The 19,068-nt window shown below is 45.3% G+C and overlaps 1 protein-coding gene across 5 annotated transcripts in view; it reads right to left on the reverse strand.

Annotated features, from left to right (window-relative positions):
- Positions 1-19,068, reverse strand: part of SMG7 (SMG7 nonsense mediated mRNA decay factor) — a 176,294-nt gene that overhangs the window by 64,951 nt on the left and 92,275 nt on the right. For all 5 annotated transcript variants that reach the window (XM_030207405.1, XM_030207403.1, XM_030207401.1 and 2 more), the window contains exons 8-11: positions 12,086-12,221; positions 10,555-10,717; positions 9,874-10,030; positions 80-150 (exon numbers count right to left, since the gene is read on the reverse strand). In XM_030207405.1, coding sequence (XP_030063265.1) covers positions 80-150; positions 9,874-10,030; positions 10,555-10,717; positions 12,086-12,221 — 527 coding nt within the window. The remainder of the gene's footprint in view (positions 1-79; positions 151-9,873; positions 10,031-10,554; positions 10,718-12,085; positions 12,222-19,068) is intronic.

Genomic DNA, 19,068 nt, shown 5'->3' on the forward strand with positions numbered 1-19,068 from the left:
ACCAAGGCACAACACCCTACGAATCTGCAACTTTGCCATATTATCTCTAACCTGCCTGACCACAGTTCAGGCCCCTTACTATTGGCACTGAAGAGATCCTCCTCCCGAGAATGAAAACTGTTCAGAAGAGAAATCAGCCAGGGCCAGACGCTGAAAAGAAAAACAAAACATTTTTATCCAGATCACATGGGAAGCCATGTTTCTTTCCCTAGATTAAAAGTGAATGGGAAATTAATAGTCAAACATTCGCCCATTTCGATGGAAAAAAATGTGTACAGTAAACTGTTCAAATTTCACTGTCATCCGTTTACATATTTTAGCAAAATCTGTATTCATTCTCTCTCATGTGGTAAAATTATGTCTTACCTGATTATTTTCTTTCCTTTAGTTGCAGCAGCTTAATCCAACAACTAGTGGGTTGTGTCCATCTACCAGCAGGTGGAGATAGAGATCACCGACTTTAAACCCAGTGAAATAAGGTGGATAGCTCCTCCCAAAATCCAGTATGTCAACTACCAAAGCAGTCCACCGAACCAGGCCCGAACTCACCTCAGTACGGCCAGGAGTGGGCCTAGTCAGACCTCGGGCCTTCTGGCCGTCCTCTGTTCCAGTCACACCCCTTGCACTCAGGCTTCAAGAACCAAAGTCCAAGGTGACAGGCCAAAACTGCCCACTGGATGTGCAGTCCTCTTAAAGGGGGAATGATCAAGTAAAATTGTTTGACCCTCTTTTTTTGTTGTTGTTGTTGCTGTTGTTGTTAGTGTGAAAGTTATGATGTGATCAATGTGGAAATTAAAAAGAATAAAGACCATTCTTCCCAAGGACTGTCTTCCTTAATCTGGTACAATCATTAGTACTCAGTCATCTAGACTACTGCAACTCGCTCTACGCTGGCTGCAAAGAGCAAATACTCAAAAAACTCCAAACAGCCCAGAACACGGCAGCCAGACTCATATTTGGAAAATCAAAATACGAAAGTGCAAAACCCCTACGAGAGAAGCTACACTGGCTCCCACTCAAAGAATGCATCACGTTCAAAGTATGTACCCTAGTACATAAAATCATCCATGGCGAGGCCCCAGCCTACATGTCAGACCTGATAGACCTACCACCCAGGAATGCTAAAAAATCACCTCGCACATTCCTTAATCTTCATTTCCCCAACTGTAAAGGTGTAAAATACAAATTAATGCACGCATCAACCTTTTCCTATATGAGCACGCAATTCTGGAATGCATTGCCACACAACCTAAAAGCGACCTATGAACTGACCAACTTCCATAAACTACTAAAGACCCATCTCTTTGACAAGATATACCACAAAGATCAAAACATGTGAAACTCCCACATATATCCAGAAATGTTAATAATGCCTTCTGTTATATCACTATCATGTATTCCATTACCATGCAACCCAAAATCCTTCTGTAACACCAAATGTCTATTCTCTTCTCATTTCCACTATCCATGATGTATTGTAAGCCACATTGAGCCCGCAAAGAGGTGGAAAGAGGTGGGAAAATGTGGGATACAAATGCAATAAATAAATAAAATAAATAAAATTTGAGCAAGAAAATAACAACCACGAGAAAATAATGCTTACATCACAGACTGCAGCAGATGAATTCAGCAACTAGTGGGATGTAGCAAAGCAGTCCCTGAAGAGGGAGGGGATCTGATAACCCCTTGGACAGCACAGAAGTGCAAAACTGATAGTTACGGTGCGCAGCCACATCCAAACGATAATGCTTACAAAAAGAATGCAGAGGCACCCAGGTGGCCACCCAACAGATGTCCTGTAGGGGAAAAAACCCTCATCTTCGCCCAGATGGTCACCAAGACACACATAGAATGCACATGCAATGACCCCAGAGTCTGGCGCCCTGTCAGCACATACGCCGAAACAGTCGTGTACTTAATCCAGTGCACTAAGGACGACTTGGAGGTTGTGAGACCCTTCCAGGGCCCCACTGTCAGGACAAACAGATGATCTGACCTGTGAAAGTCATTTGTCATATGCAGATAGCGATCAGCACCTGTCTGATTTTTAAGCAGCGGAGACCCATAAAGTCTTGTGGATAATCCTCCACCACAAAGGATGGAAGAAACAGCGGTTGATTAAGGTGAAAAGCTGAAGACCACCTTCGGCAAAAAAGATGGCACCGGACAGATCGCAACCCCTCCTCTCAAGTCCAAAAACCAGAGAAGAGGATCCTGACAAGACAAGGCTTGCAATTCTGACACTCCAAATGCCAAGGCCATAATGATGAGAAACACTGCCTTCAGTGTCAGATCCTTCAAGGATGTGATCTCAAAGGTTCAAAGGGGGCTCTCTGCAGAGCACGGAGAACCAAATTAAGGTGCCAGTCCGGACAGGGAGGCCGCAGAGGAGGTTTGAGGAAACTAACTCCAAAAAATGTACGACATCCAGACGAGCGGACAGCGAAGACTGTTGCACTCTGACCCGGTAACAAGCTAAGGCCGCCACCTGTTCTCACAGTGAATTACAATCCAGACCTTTCTGCAGTCTCTCTTGCAAAAAGGCCAAGATCCTAGGCAATGAGGTTGTCAATAGAGAGATGCTCTGCAGAGAGCACCAAGACACGTATGTCGGTCAAACCTGTGCATAAGCCGAAGTCTTCAAGCGTTTGCGGGCCTGTAGTTCCTCAACCACGACCACTCAAGAGCCAGGCCGTAAGACCAAAGCAGGAGGGTTCCTCCATGTGAACTGGCCCCTAGAGCACAACCCAAACCAAGGGCAGCGAGAATGGTTCATCCATGAGCAGCCATACCAGATCCAGGTACCACAGACGCCTAGGTCAGTCGGAAGCTACCAGAATCACCAAGCCTTTATGCCGTAGAATCCAATGCAGCGCCTTCCCTATGAGCAGTCACAGCAGAAAGATGTACAGAAGGTCCGCCGCCAGCCAGGGTTGAAGTAGTGTGTTCAGACCCTTGGACCCGGCTTCTCAGCCTCTGCTGAAAAACTGACATCTTGGTATCAGAATCACTGATGGCAGGCTCCACCACTCAGCGAGGGCACACGACAGTGACGGGGACAGTTCCCATTCTGCCAGGTGCAGCAACATTGGCTGAAAGGGTCTGCTTGCATGTTGAGTCTCTCAGCGACGTGAGCCGCAGACAGAAGTTGCAGGTGATGCTCTGCCCACTTACAGAGACGACTTGCCACCACTGCCTGCGCCGCACTGAGTGTGCCCCCTTGACAGTTGATATACACGACCGCCGTTGTGTTGCTTAAGAGCACCTGGACCAGCTTGTCCCGAATCAGACCCAGGAAAGCCTCCAACGCCTAAGCCACTGTCCTGAGCTCCAAGCAATTGATGGGCCATTGTGCTTTTGTCACTGACTAACGGCCATGAGCACTGCACTGCAGGTAATGGACTTCCCAGCCCGCCAAGGCTGGCATCTGTCACCACTAACATCAACTGAGGAGATGCCAATGGCAGTCCCCTCTGAAAACTGACTTGCTGAAGCCACTATTGCATGCTTAGACTCACCTGTGGGGACCAACGGAGTCTCACCTGATAATCTTGCGACACCAGCGACGCAGTAGAGATAGCTGCACAGGGTGCATGTAAGCCCTTGTTTAGAGCACTACATCCATGGCCGCCGTCATAGATCCCGAGAACCTGCATGTAATCCTATGTGTGTGGACACAGTATCCTGAGAATGGATCAAATCTGCCCCTGCAGTTTCTCCAACCAAGAGCTGGGCAAAAACACCCGTCCCTGAACCGTAACAAAGTGCACTCCGAGACATTCCAGCGACTGCGAGGAAACAAAGATGGCTCTTGACCAAACTGGCGACCCAGGCAAGAAACTGCAGCAAGCCCACCATCCTGGCGGTGACTTCTCAGCTCTCAGCCTCAGAGGATGCCCAGATCAATCAGTCATCCAGATATAGGTGCACTTGAATGCTCTCCTTCCAGAGGAACACTGCCACGACCACCACAACCTTGGAAAACATGCAAGGTGCCATAGCCAGACTTAAGGGCCTAAAACTGGAAATGGCGACTCAGCACTGCAAAACAGAGAAAACGCTGGTGTGGAGACCAAATGGGAATATTCAAATACATATCCTTTAGATCCAGGGCAGTTAAGAACTCCACCAGCTGCAAAGCAGCCAGCACGGAGCATAATGTCTCCATGCACAAATGCTCGACCTTAAGAAAATGGTTCACATGCTCGAGGTCCAAAACCAGCCGGCAGGACCCTCCCTTCTGTGGCAGCACAAAATAGATCAAATAGCATCCCTGTCCCCGATCCCCCAAGGAGACGAGCACTACTGCGCCACTCCCATGAGGCAGCCAGAGTGGAAAGAACTGCAAAGCACTTGGAAGGCACTCTGTAAGGGGATTCCAAGGGAAAAAAAAAGAATCACCGAAGGGAGCAATTATGATAATGTTGAGAACCCACTGGTCTGATGTAATTCTGGCCCACTGCTCAAATAACAGGGTTAGCCGACCCGCTATTTGCTACACAGAGCAGCAGGCTGACGCCCTATCATTGGGTAGCTCTCACAGAGAGCAGACGGGACACAGGCCCATTGCTTTGTCACTTCGCAAGGAAGACTGCTGCTGAAAACGAGACCTTTGAAAACCCGCTGCTGCCGAACTCTGCCCTAGCCAATACTTACATGCCTCCTTAAAACAGGTGCCGTGCCTGACCTAAACGGAGGTTTCCTCTGATCCTCAGGTAAACACCGAGTCTTAGAACTCCCCCAAATCCTTGACTAATTTCTCCAGGTCCTCCCTGAACAGAAGTCGGTCCTGGAAATGGAGCTTGGTAGGAGCTGCTTAGAGGCAGCGTCCACTGCCCAATGGTGAAGCCACAAGAGCTGCTGCACCGTTACTGCCAATGCTTGCAGACGTCCACACGAGATCATACAATAAATCTGTTACATAAGCCAGGCCGGATTCCAGCAAGTGAAAATCCATCACCAGCTGATCCTCCTCCACCGCCGTGTCCACCGCCTGTTGGGCCCAGGATTGACAAGCCCTTGCCGTGTAGGAGCTACAGATGGAGGCCTGGAGCGAGAGCGCCGATACCTTGCAGGCCTGTTTCAAGGATGCCTCCAGCTTCCGGTCCTGCACATCCGTCAATGCTGTACTCCCCTCCACCTTCTTGGTGACCACGGCCGCCACCAAAGCGTCCACCTTAGGGATCTTCAACTTCTCCAAATAATCCTTTGGCATGGGATACAGGTGAGAGATAGCCTTCGCCACTGCAGGTTGCATCCAGAGTGGACCACTGTGCCAGGATGAACTCCTCTATGGCCTCATGCACCAGAAAGGACAGAGCCAGTCTCCTGGTGCTGGTCATCTTGGGGTTAGCTGGTGCCAGGGACTCATCCACCGAAATACTAGAGGCTTGAAGCACGCAAGCAATCAAGGAGTGCAACTCCTCCTCCTTATGAAAAATCTGGAAAGCCTTAGGGTCATCCAGCTCTAAAGCCAGAAGTTCCCCCTCCTCCAGGGGAGAGAGTCCTGACCTGCTTGATAGGGCCAGCTCAGACAATGGAGGGGAAGTGGGAGAAGGAGGGGCTAACAACCCCACTTCAGAAGCAGCACTCCCTCGTCTTGAGCCATTTCAACTATTGCAATGGCATTTACACCGGTTGCAAGGAGCATGCCCTTAAAAAACTCCAGACAGCCCAGAACACAGCGGCGAGGCTGCTATTTGGTAAATCTCGATTTGAGGCAGCAACACCCCTTCGTGAGAAGCTCCACTGGCTCCTGATCAAGGAGCGGATTGAGTTCAAAGTTGTGCCCTTACACACATGATTATTCATGGGGACGCTCCTACATGTACAGCCTGGTCGACCTCCCACCTAGGAACGCCGTGCAGTCCTCCCGCAAATACCTCAATCTCCACATTCTTTCCTGCAAGAACTTACGTTACAAGCTGCTCTTTGCATCTTCATTCTGCTGTGTCCCCGTTATTGGAACGCTCTCCCATCGTCGTTAAAAGAGACCACTGATCACAGCCTCTTCAAGAAATCCCTGAAGACCTACCTAAGTGCTCGTTCATTCTCCTCAGCAGCTTGATCCTTGCATCCTCTCCTTCCTTTCCCTTCAGTTTTCCCTCCCTACTCTGCTCTACCTTTTTTTTTTTTTTCTTCTCTTCTGCTTCACGCTACTGTTATTTGTTGTACTTTCTTCTGCCTTGTACGCCACATAGAGCCCAGTGCAAGTCAAGACAGCATTTCAATACGAGAATGGGTGAATGCACAGGGGGGCAGCACATGGCAGGAGAGAGAGAATGGGTGAATGCACAGGGAGAACGGGTGAAGGCACAGAGGGGTAGAGAGAGAGAACAGGTGACGGCACAGGGAGTCAGAAGGAAAGGCCCAGTGCAGGTCGAGGCAGCATTTCAATATGTTGCCAGCTGCTGCAGGGCGAAGATTTACTGCAAGACAATTGATAAAGTAAACTGGAGGAGTGGCCTAGTGGTTAGGGTGGTGGACTTTGGTCCTGGGGAACTGAGGAACTGAGTTCGATTCCCACTTCAGGCACAGGCAGCTCCTTGTGACTCTGGGCAAGTCACTTAACCCTCCATTGCCCCATGTAAGCCGCATTGAGCCTGCCATGAGTGGGAAAGCGCGGGGTACAAATGTAATAAGAAAAAAAACTGGCAGAGGAGGGGAGAGCCGCTGCCGGGTGGGGTGGGGGGGGGGCGGGGAAGGAATTGAGGGAAAATGCAGAAGGGGAGGCATAGAGAGAGAGAGAGAGAATGAGAATGAGTGAAGGCACAGAGGGGCAGCACATGGCAGGAGAGAGAGAATGGGTGAAGGCATAAGGAGAGAGAGAAGGGTGAAGGCAAAGGGGAGCACAGAGAGAGAAAAGAGTGAAGGCACAGGGAGACACAGGGGCACAGAGAGAAAGAGACAGACAGAGAATGGGTGAAGGCACAGGGGGGCACGAGAGAGAGAGAGAATTGGTGCAGCCCCCTCCTAAAGCTACAGTATCTGTTCAATGGCTGGTGGGGGTAGCTGAAGCCCCACCAGCTGACGAAATCCACTTCCTGAGTCATCCCCTTCCTCCTTGTACTGAAGTCAGCAGGGTGACTCCAGCCACCAACACTTGTACTCTCCAAGCATGCTTAGTCTGTGCAAGCACACTTGGGGAGTGCCAGCAATGGCAGCTGGAGACACCCCGCTGACTACCTCACTGCTGTGGCAGCACAAGGAAGGGGGAAATTTTGGCAGTAGATTTCTTCAACTGGCTTCAGCATCCCTACCAACAAAGGCATGATATCTAATTGGGGGGGGGGGGGGGGGGGGGGGGGAGGAAGAGGAAGAAAAAAATGTGTCCCCCCTCCAATCCCTGTAACCCTCACCATGAATCTTAATTGCGCGATTACTCAGGAGTGGCCTAGTGGTTAGGGTGGTGGACTTTGGTCCTGGGGAACTGAGTTTGATTCCCACTTCAGGCACAGGCAGCTCCTTGTGACTCTGGGCAAGTCACTTAACCCTCCATTGCCCCATGTAAGCCGCATTGAGCCTGCCATGAGTGGGAAAGCGCGGGGTACAAATGTAACAAAAAAAAAAAAATTTTAATTTTAAACAAAATGCAGCCCTAATATTTAAACATTTACACACACATGCAAACCTGAAGGTCTATATGTGTATATATTTATGTTTATTCAGGAGCTTGTTTAACTGCCTTTCATTAAGAAGGTGGCTGGTAATCAAAATAGTATAAAATTAATAAAAATTTAAATTAAAAAAATCACTATCAAAACATACGAGTGGTATCACTACCAGCAGAAGCTCTTCTAGAGCTTATACTTCTAAGAAAGTTTCCCGAAGATGTGATGTGTTCCCACGTTTACCTCAGACTACTCCCTTCAGTATCTTTCCTACTGTGATTGCAATCTGTTGGAGCTGGCTCCCCTCTGAGCACTTAACCAGAAGACTTCAAAATCTAATCCATGTGTCAAAATTGGCAGTCATGATGGATAAAATGCAGCGATTCAAAAGATGCTGACATTGTGATTCTAAGATATCCCTCTCCAATATGCAGGACTTGTGTGTGCAGTGTATGGACCCCTACATGACGAACCTACATAATTGCCCCAAGCGTGCTTGCATGCCACCTAGACTCTACATATAAATAGAAACACTTAATAAAACATCACAACCTGTTTCTACACAATGGAGCTTCATATTATTTTTTTAAAAGGAAACTCAGTGTAATCATCAGCATGAAAAATCAAACATATAAACCTGCAAATGCGCAGTAGAGTCGGAACGCTGAGAGTGTAGAAGTCCAAGCCCCGCCTCCACCAGCAGTACAGCCCAATAGGGAGGGATTGGACATGGGCGTGGAAATCGGAGGAGGGAGCAGGGAGGGAAGGAGGGGCGGAACTGAGGGAAACAGATGCTGGGGGGAAGGCAGGGGAGAGAGCAGGGTTGGTGGACGGGGGTGGGGGGAGGGGGGAGGGAGGGGGGAGGGAGAGGCCATAGGAAAACAAAAAGCTAGCCCGGTGTTATGGGCTTAACGGCTAGTTAAATATACGTTACCACCAGTTGCTTAAAAAAGACAAATAATGGGCCCCAACGAGCTCAATTTGTCAACAGATGAAACACATTTTGAGTTCCTTACTTTGTAAATATTTCTTGTGGTGTGTGTTCAAAACGAGTATATAATTGCCCAAATGTTCAAAATGATAAGTCAAGTACGGGGCTGCATTTTCAGCGGACTATGACTATTATTAATAGTGACTTTCCTGATATTGCCAGGGCTACACAACTTAGAAGGAAGGCTTTTTAGCACTGAAATATAGAGCCACATTTTTTCCTTAAATTTTCATTAAATGTCTGCTTGGTTTTCAAAGTAAGGATTATATATTTTGGGATCCACTTCAGCTAGAGCAGTTTCTTAAGGGTTATGAGAAATAATTAGTTTGACTCTTTGGGTGTTATGAGCATGCTGCTTTGTTACCTGCCTTGGATAAAGGCAGGCTATAAACAAACATATTAGTTAAAACTAGGCTATTTAATGATTAGGATTATTTTACCTTAATTGATTTTCCTTTTTCATTATTTCTTGTTCATTTTGTGACACTACTCTCCCTTGAAGTGGGCTAGATGGATTTTTTTTTAATGATAAACGTTACTTAGATTCTCTTTATTTCCATTCTTTGCACTTTAATGGATTTGTATCACTCTAAAGAAATAAAAAATTAAAAGAAAGCAGTCCAGTGGAATCAGTCCACAGTAAATTAGGAAAGGGTAACTGTGATAGGATATTCGTTTCCTCACTAACTTGTGTCAAACATGAGAAAAAACAGAAGATACCATATGGCTTCATCTCAACAATCCACAAAGTTAGCCCAATTATGTTACCTTTATATTTGTTATGTGACTTTCACTAAAATTACAGTTTATTAACAATTTTCTAAACTGCTTTATCTGAACAAACACGTCAAAGTGGTATACAGACTAAAATCAAGACAGAAAAGAACTCCATTTTTTGATAGGAAAACTGAACAACTTCCACATTCATCAGAATGAACAAATAATGCATTCATACAAGGAGGTATGTTCAGTCTCAAGCTCAATCATAAGACAGGAATAGGGTAAGCTCTGCAATGCAGGGAATCACTGCAAAACTCCACTGCATACCAATGTCCTGATTGTTCTACATAGGGGTTATAAAATAATCTTCTGAACCCCACCTTCCCAACCCTGTGCAGAACAGCATACATAATTCTAGTTACAATTGTTCACTTGCTTCTGTGACAATAAACTAAATACTTCAAAATCATCATGTCAGACTTACAGAATAAAGACAATCAAAGAACAGTTAAATCAGAACAAAGAAAACTGTAAAAATGTTGCAAGACTCACTACTGCCTTTCATCTACTGCTGAATCCTGGAAGACACTAGGTCTGAGCTTGAGCCAATCCAATGAGACTTTGATTGCAGGAAGTGGGTCAGCTCCTAAGGAATCTTCATGATATTCATTGAGGAGTGGAAATTTGCACAGGATACCAAGGAAAGACACTAGGAAAAAGAAGGAATCAGAAAAGCAGTTAAGAAAACAAATCAGATGTGTACATTGCTTCCTCAGTCAGCTGTTGAAAAATAGATAGTAACATTCAGAAAAGGGGCAACAACTGAGTAAGCTCTGTCAGCTGCTTGTGCTCTAATCCGTTTCAAACCTTTGCTGATAATCAGGAAAAGGTAAAATTAGGAGGCTATTTAAATGTGCTTCCATGCAACCTCCTTCCATGAGATGATAGCTACATGTTCTTCTCTTCTACACCAATTATGCTTCAGTGCTCTCACGGCAATAATCTTCCCTGTAATTTCTGCTGCACCAGCTGTAACTGACTGTGCTATTAGGGGCCTGAGAAATCTAGATATCCTTGTCTCCAGTTTTCTCAGGGTTCAACTGCAACTTATAAGTACAGCCATGTTACTACTAATTCAAGGCACTGACTTTTCATACTAGCTTATGTGCCCTACATTCTGGCTCCCACTAATAATATTTCTCCCACTCCCACATCCTATATTCTAGCACTTACTGAAAAGGGCCAATAGATGTGTCCAACAGAGCTGCTCATCCTGACTGTAGCTGTGCTGGTTTGTCTCGCTGCTAAAATCCCGCAAGTGATGCAGCTGAAATAGGTTAATGACTGTGATGTGGACCAGCTGCTGCGAGTTGAAGGCTTTCTGTAAAAGGATCCTCTAAAAAAAAAAAATGTATATGTAAATATATATTCATACATACATACGCTAATCATATCCAGTCATATATGTTTATGCTTATTCTGTCTTACCCATCCATAACCCTTACCCTGTCCCTTATCCCTTAATATATTGCTTTTTAGCTTACAGTAAGTTCTCAATATCTGGAAAAGGATCTCTTCCTTTTTCCCTGGCCTTTCAAACTTATTTATTCATGGAGGGGAGGGGAAGATTCTACACAAAGATTTACAGGGAATTACCCATCTGCAGAAAGGACCCCCCACCCCCTGCCCCCTCTCCGCAATTGTGTAGAGCAAGAGAGAATGGTAAACAGCAGAACAAGAGACTGCACCCTATTTCATTGTTGTCTTCTGTCATGTTCTTTCAGTGCTCCTTTACAAATGCTAAATGTACATTGTATGGCTTTTCAGTAGTGGTGGCCTTCTTGCTACCAACTGGCGTAGGTTATACTTGAGAAGCAGTCAAATGTTGAACAGTCAACAATTTCCCCAGACTTAGCCAAAAAGACCTTTGTAGTTCCCTTTACATTTTAGGCTTCACAGTGAGCTTTTTCAGTTTCCTTAACCCAAGTTGCCCAAAGTCAGGAGCTCTAAGGCAATATTTTGGTGATGCTAATTTACAATGATGGGTCTTTTACTGCCCCAAAAGATATTCAAACTAAAACTGTCTTATAGGCTTCTATCAATCTATAATTTTGAATAACTTTATCCCAAGTTCTTTTGGCAGCTTTGTGTTCAGCATGTTTAAACCTTTTTGCTTCAAATCCACTTCATACAGCTGAACTCTGCATCCAAGAATTTATTTTTTAAGTCCGCCCCACTACTAAGACTGAACACACATGGGCTCTGTTTAACTTATTGTGGGCCTTGTTAAGAGAATTTTTCGGAGATGTAACTCATTTGGGTTTGCTATGAAAGCATATGAAGACACATGTATTGAAGACCTTTTGGGTTCTTATTCTTAATTACTTTTGAACATCTGCATAATAAAATATGTTGTGATGATTAGTAGCAGTCCAATTTTAATCTATTTTAATTGTACTTTTCACAGAATATGAAAAACGTACAAGAGTTTGAAAACTTTTATAAAACACAGTATATAAAACTTGGAGCTTTCAGAAATACATTTCCCATCAAAAGATAAACTCTAGATGCAGGTCTTCTAAATTGGGAGGCATGCAGGTACTCACTTTCAGTATAGGTTTGTTTCTTAGCATTACTTTGTACAGGAGCAGCACAGATCAGTTTAAATAACTTCAGTTGAAAACTAAAAATCTCCCTGTGGCCTACACCAAAAGTCAGGTGAGAAGAGCAAAAATGAACAAAGATATGGACAGACACTGCTTACCTTGAACTGCTCTTCCAACTTCTCCCGCAAAGGCTGTAGTTTCTCAAGGCTCTTACTCAGGTACACGTGGCCATGGAACTTAATAAACGCCTTGATGAAATCTGAAACTCCCCATCTTGTCTTTACTTCATCACGGCTACATAAGCAAGAAAAAAGCTCACTTTAAAGTTTCTGCATAAAAACAAAAACTCTCATGGAGAGTCTGCATATCCAGGTTAGGTCCATGTAAAGTTAATCAAATTTTCTCTTAAGAGTGTTGTTACATCACACACAAGTCAGTCATACTGGGCTGTTCCTGAACCAAGAACAACAAAAATAATAAGTTCTGTGATAAACAGGGAGGACAGATTTTCAAATCAATTTGTGCAGGTAAAACGTGTTTTTACCAATGTTTGTTGTCAATCTAAAAACTTCTCTCCCTCAGTGATACAAAAAGAGGAAAGTTTAGAACAAGTGAGGAAAAATATATGTGTAGATGGCATATTCAAATATTCATATGTACTTTTCAAGCAAAATTCTAATTGCTGGGGGAGGGGGAGGAGGAACTGGTGCAAGTGGCTACACACATGCTGTGTCCATGACCACGTTCAAAGGAAAATTATACTGTCACTTTTAAAACTGGTTCAAAAACCCACTGGCAAAATGTACACACAGATGTCTGTTCCAATGTGGGCAAAACTGAAAACTGCTCCATCAGTGCTCAGGATGATATCCACATTTGGCAATGATTTAACATACTTGTGTTAATTTTTTGTGGGGGGGCTAACAAGGAATGATATTAAATCCTTTTGGTTCCCGTTAAGTGATATTAAATTGTATTTTATGTGCAATAAAATTGCTATATAACATCATTCACTTACCTCCCAAACTTTGCTCTAATTTGCTGTGACCTATGACCTCCTTAACAGGCCAGAAAACAAAGTGAGATTTCTTACCTGTAATAAGGGATCTCCAAAGACCTCAGACAAATAGACACAATGACGATGATATCACTCAATAGCTGCCAACTTGGACTATTGCTCTCCAGTGCCCAGCAAAAAAGTCAGAGAACTGACTGAACATGATCATTATTCATGCACTGCTCTCTCACCCTCAGTCCGTCATCAAGCCAGCCAACCTGTATCCATGATGTAACAGTCTATGAGGGCAAGGAGGAGGGGATAGTGTATTTGCATTAATCTGAGGTTTATGGAGAAGCCCATTACAGATAAGCAATCTCACTTTCTCCGTAGACTTGACAGACAAATTCACCCACATTGAAAGTGACTTAAAGCTCAGGGCTGCTTAAGTTCATGTGTTTTATGGAAAATGACCCATACAAAGGAAAATTTAATTGGTGGATGGAGAAAATTTAATTGGTGGATGGAGGATAAAACAGTCAAGCAAAAAGGTTCTGTAATGCCATTTGACCAAAAACACTGGCAACGTATGTCCAGCCAGTAGTACTTGGTGAAAATATGGATAGTTGGAAGACCATGTAACTGCTTTGCAGATTTCAGAGAGTGAAGCAGACCTAATGTGTGCTGTTGATGTGGTTCTTGTTCTTAAAGTATGAACACCAACTCTGCCTGGTAAAGGCAAAAATGCTTGATGGTAACAAAACGAAATAGTATGAAATTTAGTTAGAAATAACGGTATCTAAAGAGGAGGGATAAAAAGAAGTACTCTGCGAAAATCCAGAGTATGAAATGCTGCTTTATCAGTAGAAGAAAGTTTCATAAAGATGGGAAGAGTTATGGATTAATATGGAAATCGAAGGCCACCTTGTGTAAGAATTTGGGGTGTGTTTGAGACCAGCTCTGATGGAAAAGAATTGAGTATATGGAGGATAAAGATAGATGTTCAAATGGAGACTCCATCATTTTCAAGAGATGTTTAGATCCCAAGCTGGAACTGGTGGGCGAAGTGTAGGACACGTATTTGCCAAGTCCTTTGATGAACTTGGAAACCATAGTCTGAGAAGGTATGGCTGGCCTTGAATGCAGTCATGACAGGCAATTCCACTGAGATGGAATCATACGAAATTTGTTTTGAGGCCTGATTAGAAAGAACCATGAGATATTGCAACAGGATGAAGAGAAGTCATTGGGTTAATATGTCGTTCTCTGTACCAGTAAGAAAACTGCAAACATTTTAAATAAGGACTCCCTTGTGGGCAGTCTCCTTGAAGCAATAATGTCATCTTTTATCTGCTGCATTAGGGCTAAACAATCAACCATTGCCCCTTTGATATCCATGCAGTGAGATGAAGGGAATGTATGTTTGAATGTAAGAGATGATCATCCTGTTGTGTGATATGGGAGAGTTGTCTCCTATGGGGAAAGAGGGCTGTCCTGAGATAACGCTAAGGGCCATGGGAACCAGTGTTGATCAAGCCAATGACAGGCTACTCAGATTTGATGGGCTGAATCTTGAAGTATCTTCTGAACTACTCTGGAAATTAGAGGAATCAGAAGAAAGGCACACAGGAGCCCCTTGTTCCATGGAATGAAAAATGCATCCAAAGTACAAAAAGGTTTTTTTGTTGTTGTTGTTAAACAGATCTATTGTTGGAGATCCCCAACATTGAAAAAAAGATTTTCTTGTCACCACTCTTGAAGGTCCAGCCTTCTGCTTAGAAGTTGATTGTGCATGTCTGGTTGATGAGTAGAATGGAGGTAATTGTTTTATGGTACATCAAGGTACCAAACTCTCAGAGCTTCTCTGCAAAGGTAGAGGAAGCCCGAATCTCCTTATTTATGTAAAAAAAAACTTCTACTTGATTTTCTGTCCTGATGAGGATGATTTAATTGCTGTGACAATCTTTGAGGGTCCAAAAGGCATAAGACATAGCAGGAAGATTGGCATTTATGCATAGAGACTGTTCTCTTTTCAACCCAAATCCTTGTGTTCAAAGGTGTAGAAAGTGAACTCCCCACCCCTTGACAGAGGTGTCCACTGTCAAGGCAGCTTGAAGAAGGAACTGGAATAGCACTCCATGAGATAGATTCGAGTTTTGCCACCAGAGAACACCAAGATGAATCTGCTGATCTACAAATCTTGTGGATTATGATTGACAACTCTGGTAAGTCTGAGGCTGAACATAAAGGCATGCTAATGGTAGAACAAACACGGTTGCAGCGCTGTGACCTAAACGTTTTGAGTAGACTCCTGGCTGACATGACGTCCTTGACTCAAGGTAATGATGGACTGAATATGAGGTTTTGGAAGGCTCAACCTTTGATTGTATCTATACGAGCTCTAATAAACTGCAAGATTTGTACTGAATGAGGATGCAACATCTCTAGGCTGATTAAGAAACCTGGAGATTGTAGTGTTTCTACTGTATGATGAACTTCTTCTGCTGGAGCTGTGATATGCAAGTCATTGAGGTATGGGAACATGACTATTCCTATTTTGTGAACATGTTGAATTACGACAGCTAGACACTTGGTAAAAAACCAAAGGGAAACACTTTGAATTGATAAAGTTAATTTTGAAATGTGACCCTGAGATAGTGATGACGACTTGGGTGAATGGGAATGTGACTATACACATCTTTGAGGTCTAGGGAGGTTAATTCATGGTTTTGTCTTAAAAGTGGCAGAACTGTGGTTAGAGAGCTCACGTTGAATTTTTATTTGTGCAACAAACGAGTTGAGAGGCCTGAGATCCAAGATGGGCTGTAATACACCTGATGGGGAGGGAGGGGTTAAATACCTTGAGTAAAGTCCTTGGTTTTGTTTCTTGAAAGGCACTTGTTCTATGGGTCCAGCTGTGAACAATACTTATACCTCCTCTACCAGAATGGAGTTCTGTGACAGGAGGTGAATGTTGATTGGGGGGGGGGGGGGGGGGGAGCCAAAGGTTATTCTGTAAAGCGAAAGCTACATACCTGTAGAAGGTATTCTCCAAGGACAGCAGGCTGATTGTTCTCACTGATGGAGTGATGTCGACGGCAGCCCCAGAACCGGAATTCTCCCTAGCAACAAAGAGTTTGCTAGCCTCGCGCTCCCGTGCGCATCGCTCATGCGCGACCGTCTTCCCGCCCGAACGCGAGCGTGCTCCTCAGTCCAGTAAAAAGCAAAGAAAGGGAAGACACAACTCCTAAGGGGAGGTGGGCGGGATTGTGAGAACAATCAGCCTGCTGTCCTCAGAGAATACCTTCTACAGGTATGTAGCTTTCGTTTTCTCAGATGACAAGCAGGCTGCTTGTTCTCACTGATGGGGTATCCCTAGCCCCCAGGCTCACTCAAAACAACAAACATTGGTCAATTGGGCCTTGCAACGGCGAGGACCTAACTTAACCAACTAACTGAGAGTGCAGCCTGGAACAGAATAAAAATGGCCCTAGGGGGGAGGAGTTGGATCCTAAACCCCAAACAGATTCTGCAGCACACACTGCCCAAACCGACTGTCGCATCGGGTATCCTGCAGTAGGCAGTAATGAGATGTGAATGTGTGGACTGATGACCACGTCGCAGCTTTGCAAATCTCCTCAATGGTGGCTGACTTCAAGTGGGCCACTGACGCTGCCATGGCTCTAACATTATGAGCCTTGACATGACCCTCAAGAGTCAGCCCAGCCTGGGCATAAGTGAAGGAAATGCAATCTGCTAGCCAATTGGATATGGTGCGTTTCCCCACAGCTACTCCCCTCTTGTTGGGATCAAAAAAAAAACAAACATTTGGGCCGGACTGTGGGGCTGTGTCCACTCCAGATAGAAGGCCAATGCTCTCTTGCAGTCCAATGTATGCAGTTGACGTTCAGCAGGGCGGGTATGAGGACGGGAAAAGAATGTTGGCAAGACAATTGACTGGTTCAGATGGAACTCCGACACCACCTTCGGTAAGAACTTAGGGTGTGAGTGCGGAGGACTACTCTGTTATGATGAAACTTGGTATAAGGAGCATGAGCTACCAAGGCTTGAAGCTCACTGACTCTGCATGCTGAAGTAACTGCCACCAAGAAAATGACCTTCCAGGTCAAGTACTTCAGATGGCAGGAATCCAGTGGCTCAAAATGAGGTTTCATCAGCTGGGTGAGAACGACATTGAGATCCCATGACACTGTAGGAGGTTTGATGGGGGGCTTTGACAAAAGCAAACCTCTCATGACGCGAACAACTAAAGGCTGTCCTGAGATCGGCTTACCTTCCACACGGTAATGGTATGCACTAATCGCACTAAGATGAACCCTTACAGAGTTGGTCTTGAGACCAGACAAGTGTAGAAGGTACTCACGCAGGGTCTGTGTAGGACAAGAACAAGGATCTAGGGCCTTGCTGTCACACCAAATGGTAAACCTCCTCCATAAAAAGAAATAACTCTTTTTAGTGGAATCTTTTCTGGAAGCAAGTAAGATTCGGGAGAAACCCTCTGAAAGACCCAAGGAGGTAAAGTCTACGCTCTCAACATCCAGGCCGTGAGAGCCAGGGACTGGAGGTTGAGATGCAGAAGCGCCCCCCCTCGTTCTGAGGGTTGGAAAACACTCCAATCTCCACGGTTCTTCAGAGGACAGCTCCAGAAGAAGAGGGAACCAAATCTGACGGGGCCAGAAAGGAGCAATTAAAATCATGGTTCTGCAATCTTGCTTAAGTTTCAGTAAAGTCTTCCCCACCAAAGGTATGGGAGGATACGCATTTAGGAGGCCCTCCCCCCAATGAAGGAGGAAGGCATCCGACGCTAGTCTGCCTTGGGCCTGAAGCCTGGAACAGAATTGAGGGACTTTGTGATTGGTCTGAGTGACAAAAAGATCTACCAAGAGGGTGCCCCACGCTTGGAAGATCTTGCGTACCACTCCCGAGTTGAGAGACCACTCGTGAGGTTGCATTATCCTGCTCAACCTGTCGGCCAGACTGTTGTTTACGCCTGCCAGATACGTGGCCTGAAGAAACATGCCATTCTGGCGAGCCCAATGCCACATTCTGACGGCTTCCTGACACAGACGGCAAGATCCTGTGCCCCCCTGCTTGTTGATGTAATACATAGCAACCTGGTTGTCTGTCTGAATTTGGATAATTTGATAGGACAGCCAATCCTGGAAAGCCTTTAGAGCGTTCCAGACCGCTCGTAACTCCAGAAGACTGATCTGAAATAGTCTTTCCTGGAGGGACCAATATCCTTGGGTATGAAGTCCATCGACATGAGCTCCCCATCCCAGGAGAGACGCATCCGTAGTCAGCACTTTTTGCGGCTGAGAAATTTGAAAAGGACGTCCCAGGGTCAAATTGGATCGAATTGTCCACCAATGTAGGGATTCGAGAAAACTCGTGGACAGGTGGATGACGTCCTCTAGATTCCCGGCAGCTTGGTACCACTGGGAAGCTAGGCTCCATTGAGCTGATCTCATGTGGAGATGAGCCATGGGAGTCACATGAACTGTGGAGGCCATGTGGCCAAGCAATCTCAACATCTGCCGAGCTGTGATCTGCTGAGACGCCCGCACCTGAGAGACGAGAGCCAGGAGATTGTCTGCGGAGAGCCGCCGCTACGACAGCCAGGCATTTTGTGAATACTCTGGGCGCAGAGGCGAGACCAAAGGGTAGCACACAGTACTGAAAATGCTGTGTTCCCAGACGGAATCGAAGATACGGTCTGTGAGCTGGCAGTATTGGAATGCGAGTATAAGCATCCTTTAAGTTCAGAGAGCATAGCCAATCGTTTTCCTGAATCATGGGAAGAAGGGTGCCCAGGGAAAGCATCCTGAACTTTTCTCGGACCAGATATTTGTTCAGGACCCTTAGGTCTAGGATGGGACGCATCCCCCCTGTTTTCTTTTCCACAAGGAAGTACCTGGAATAGAATCCCAGCCCTTCTTGCCCCGGTGGCAGGGGCTCAACCGCATTGGCGCTGAGAAGGGCGGAGAGTTCCTCTGCAAGTACCTGCTTGTGTTGGAAGCTGAAGGACTGAGCTCCCGGAGGCAATTTGGAGGTTTTGAGATCAAATTGAGGGCGTATCCTAGCTGGACTATTTGGCGAACCCACTGGTCGGAGGTTATGAGA

The sequence above is a fragment of the Microcaecilia unicolor genome, chromosome 6 (assembly GCF_901765095.1).
Source record: "Microcaecilia unicolor chromosome 6, aMicUni1.1, whole genome shotgun sequence".
NCBI classification, from domain to species: Eukaryota; Metazoa; Chordata; class Amphibia; order Gymnophiona; family Siphonopidae; genus Microcaecilia; species Microcaecilia unicolor.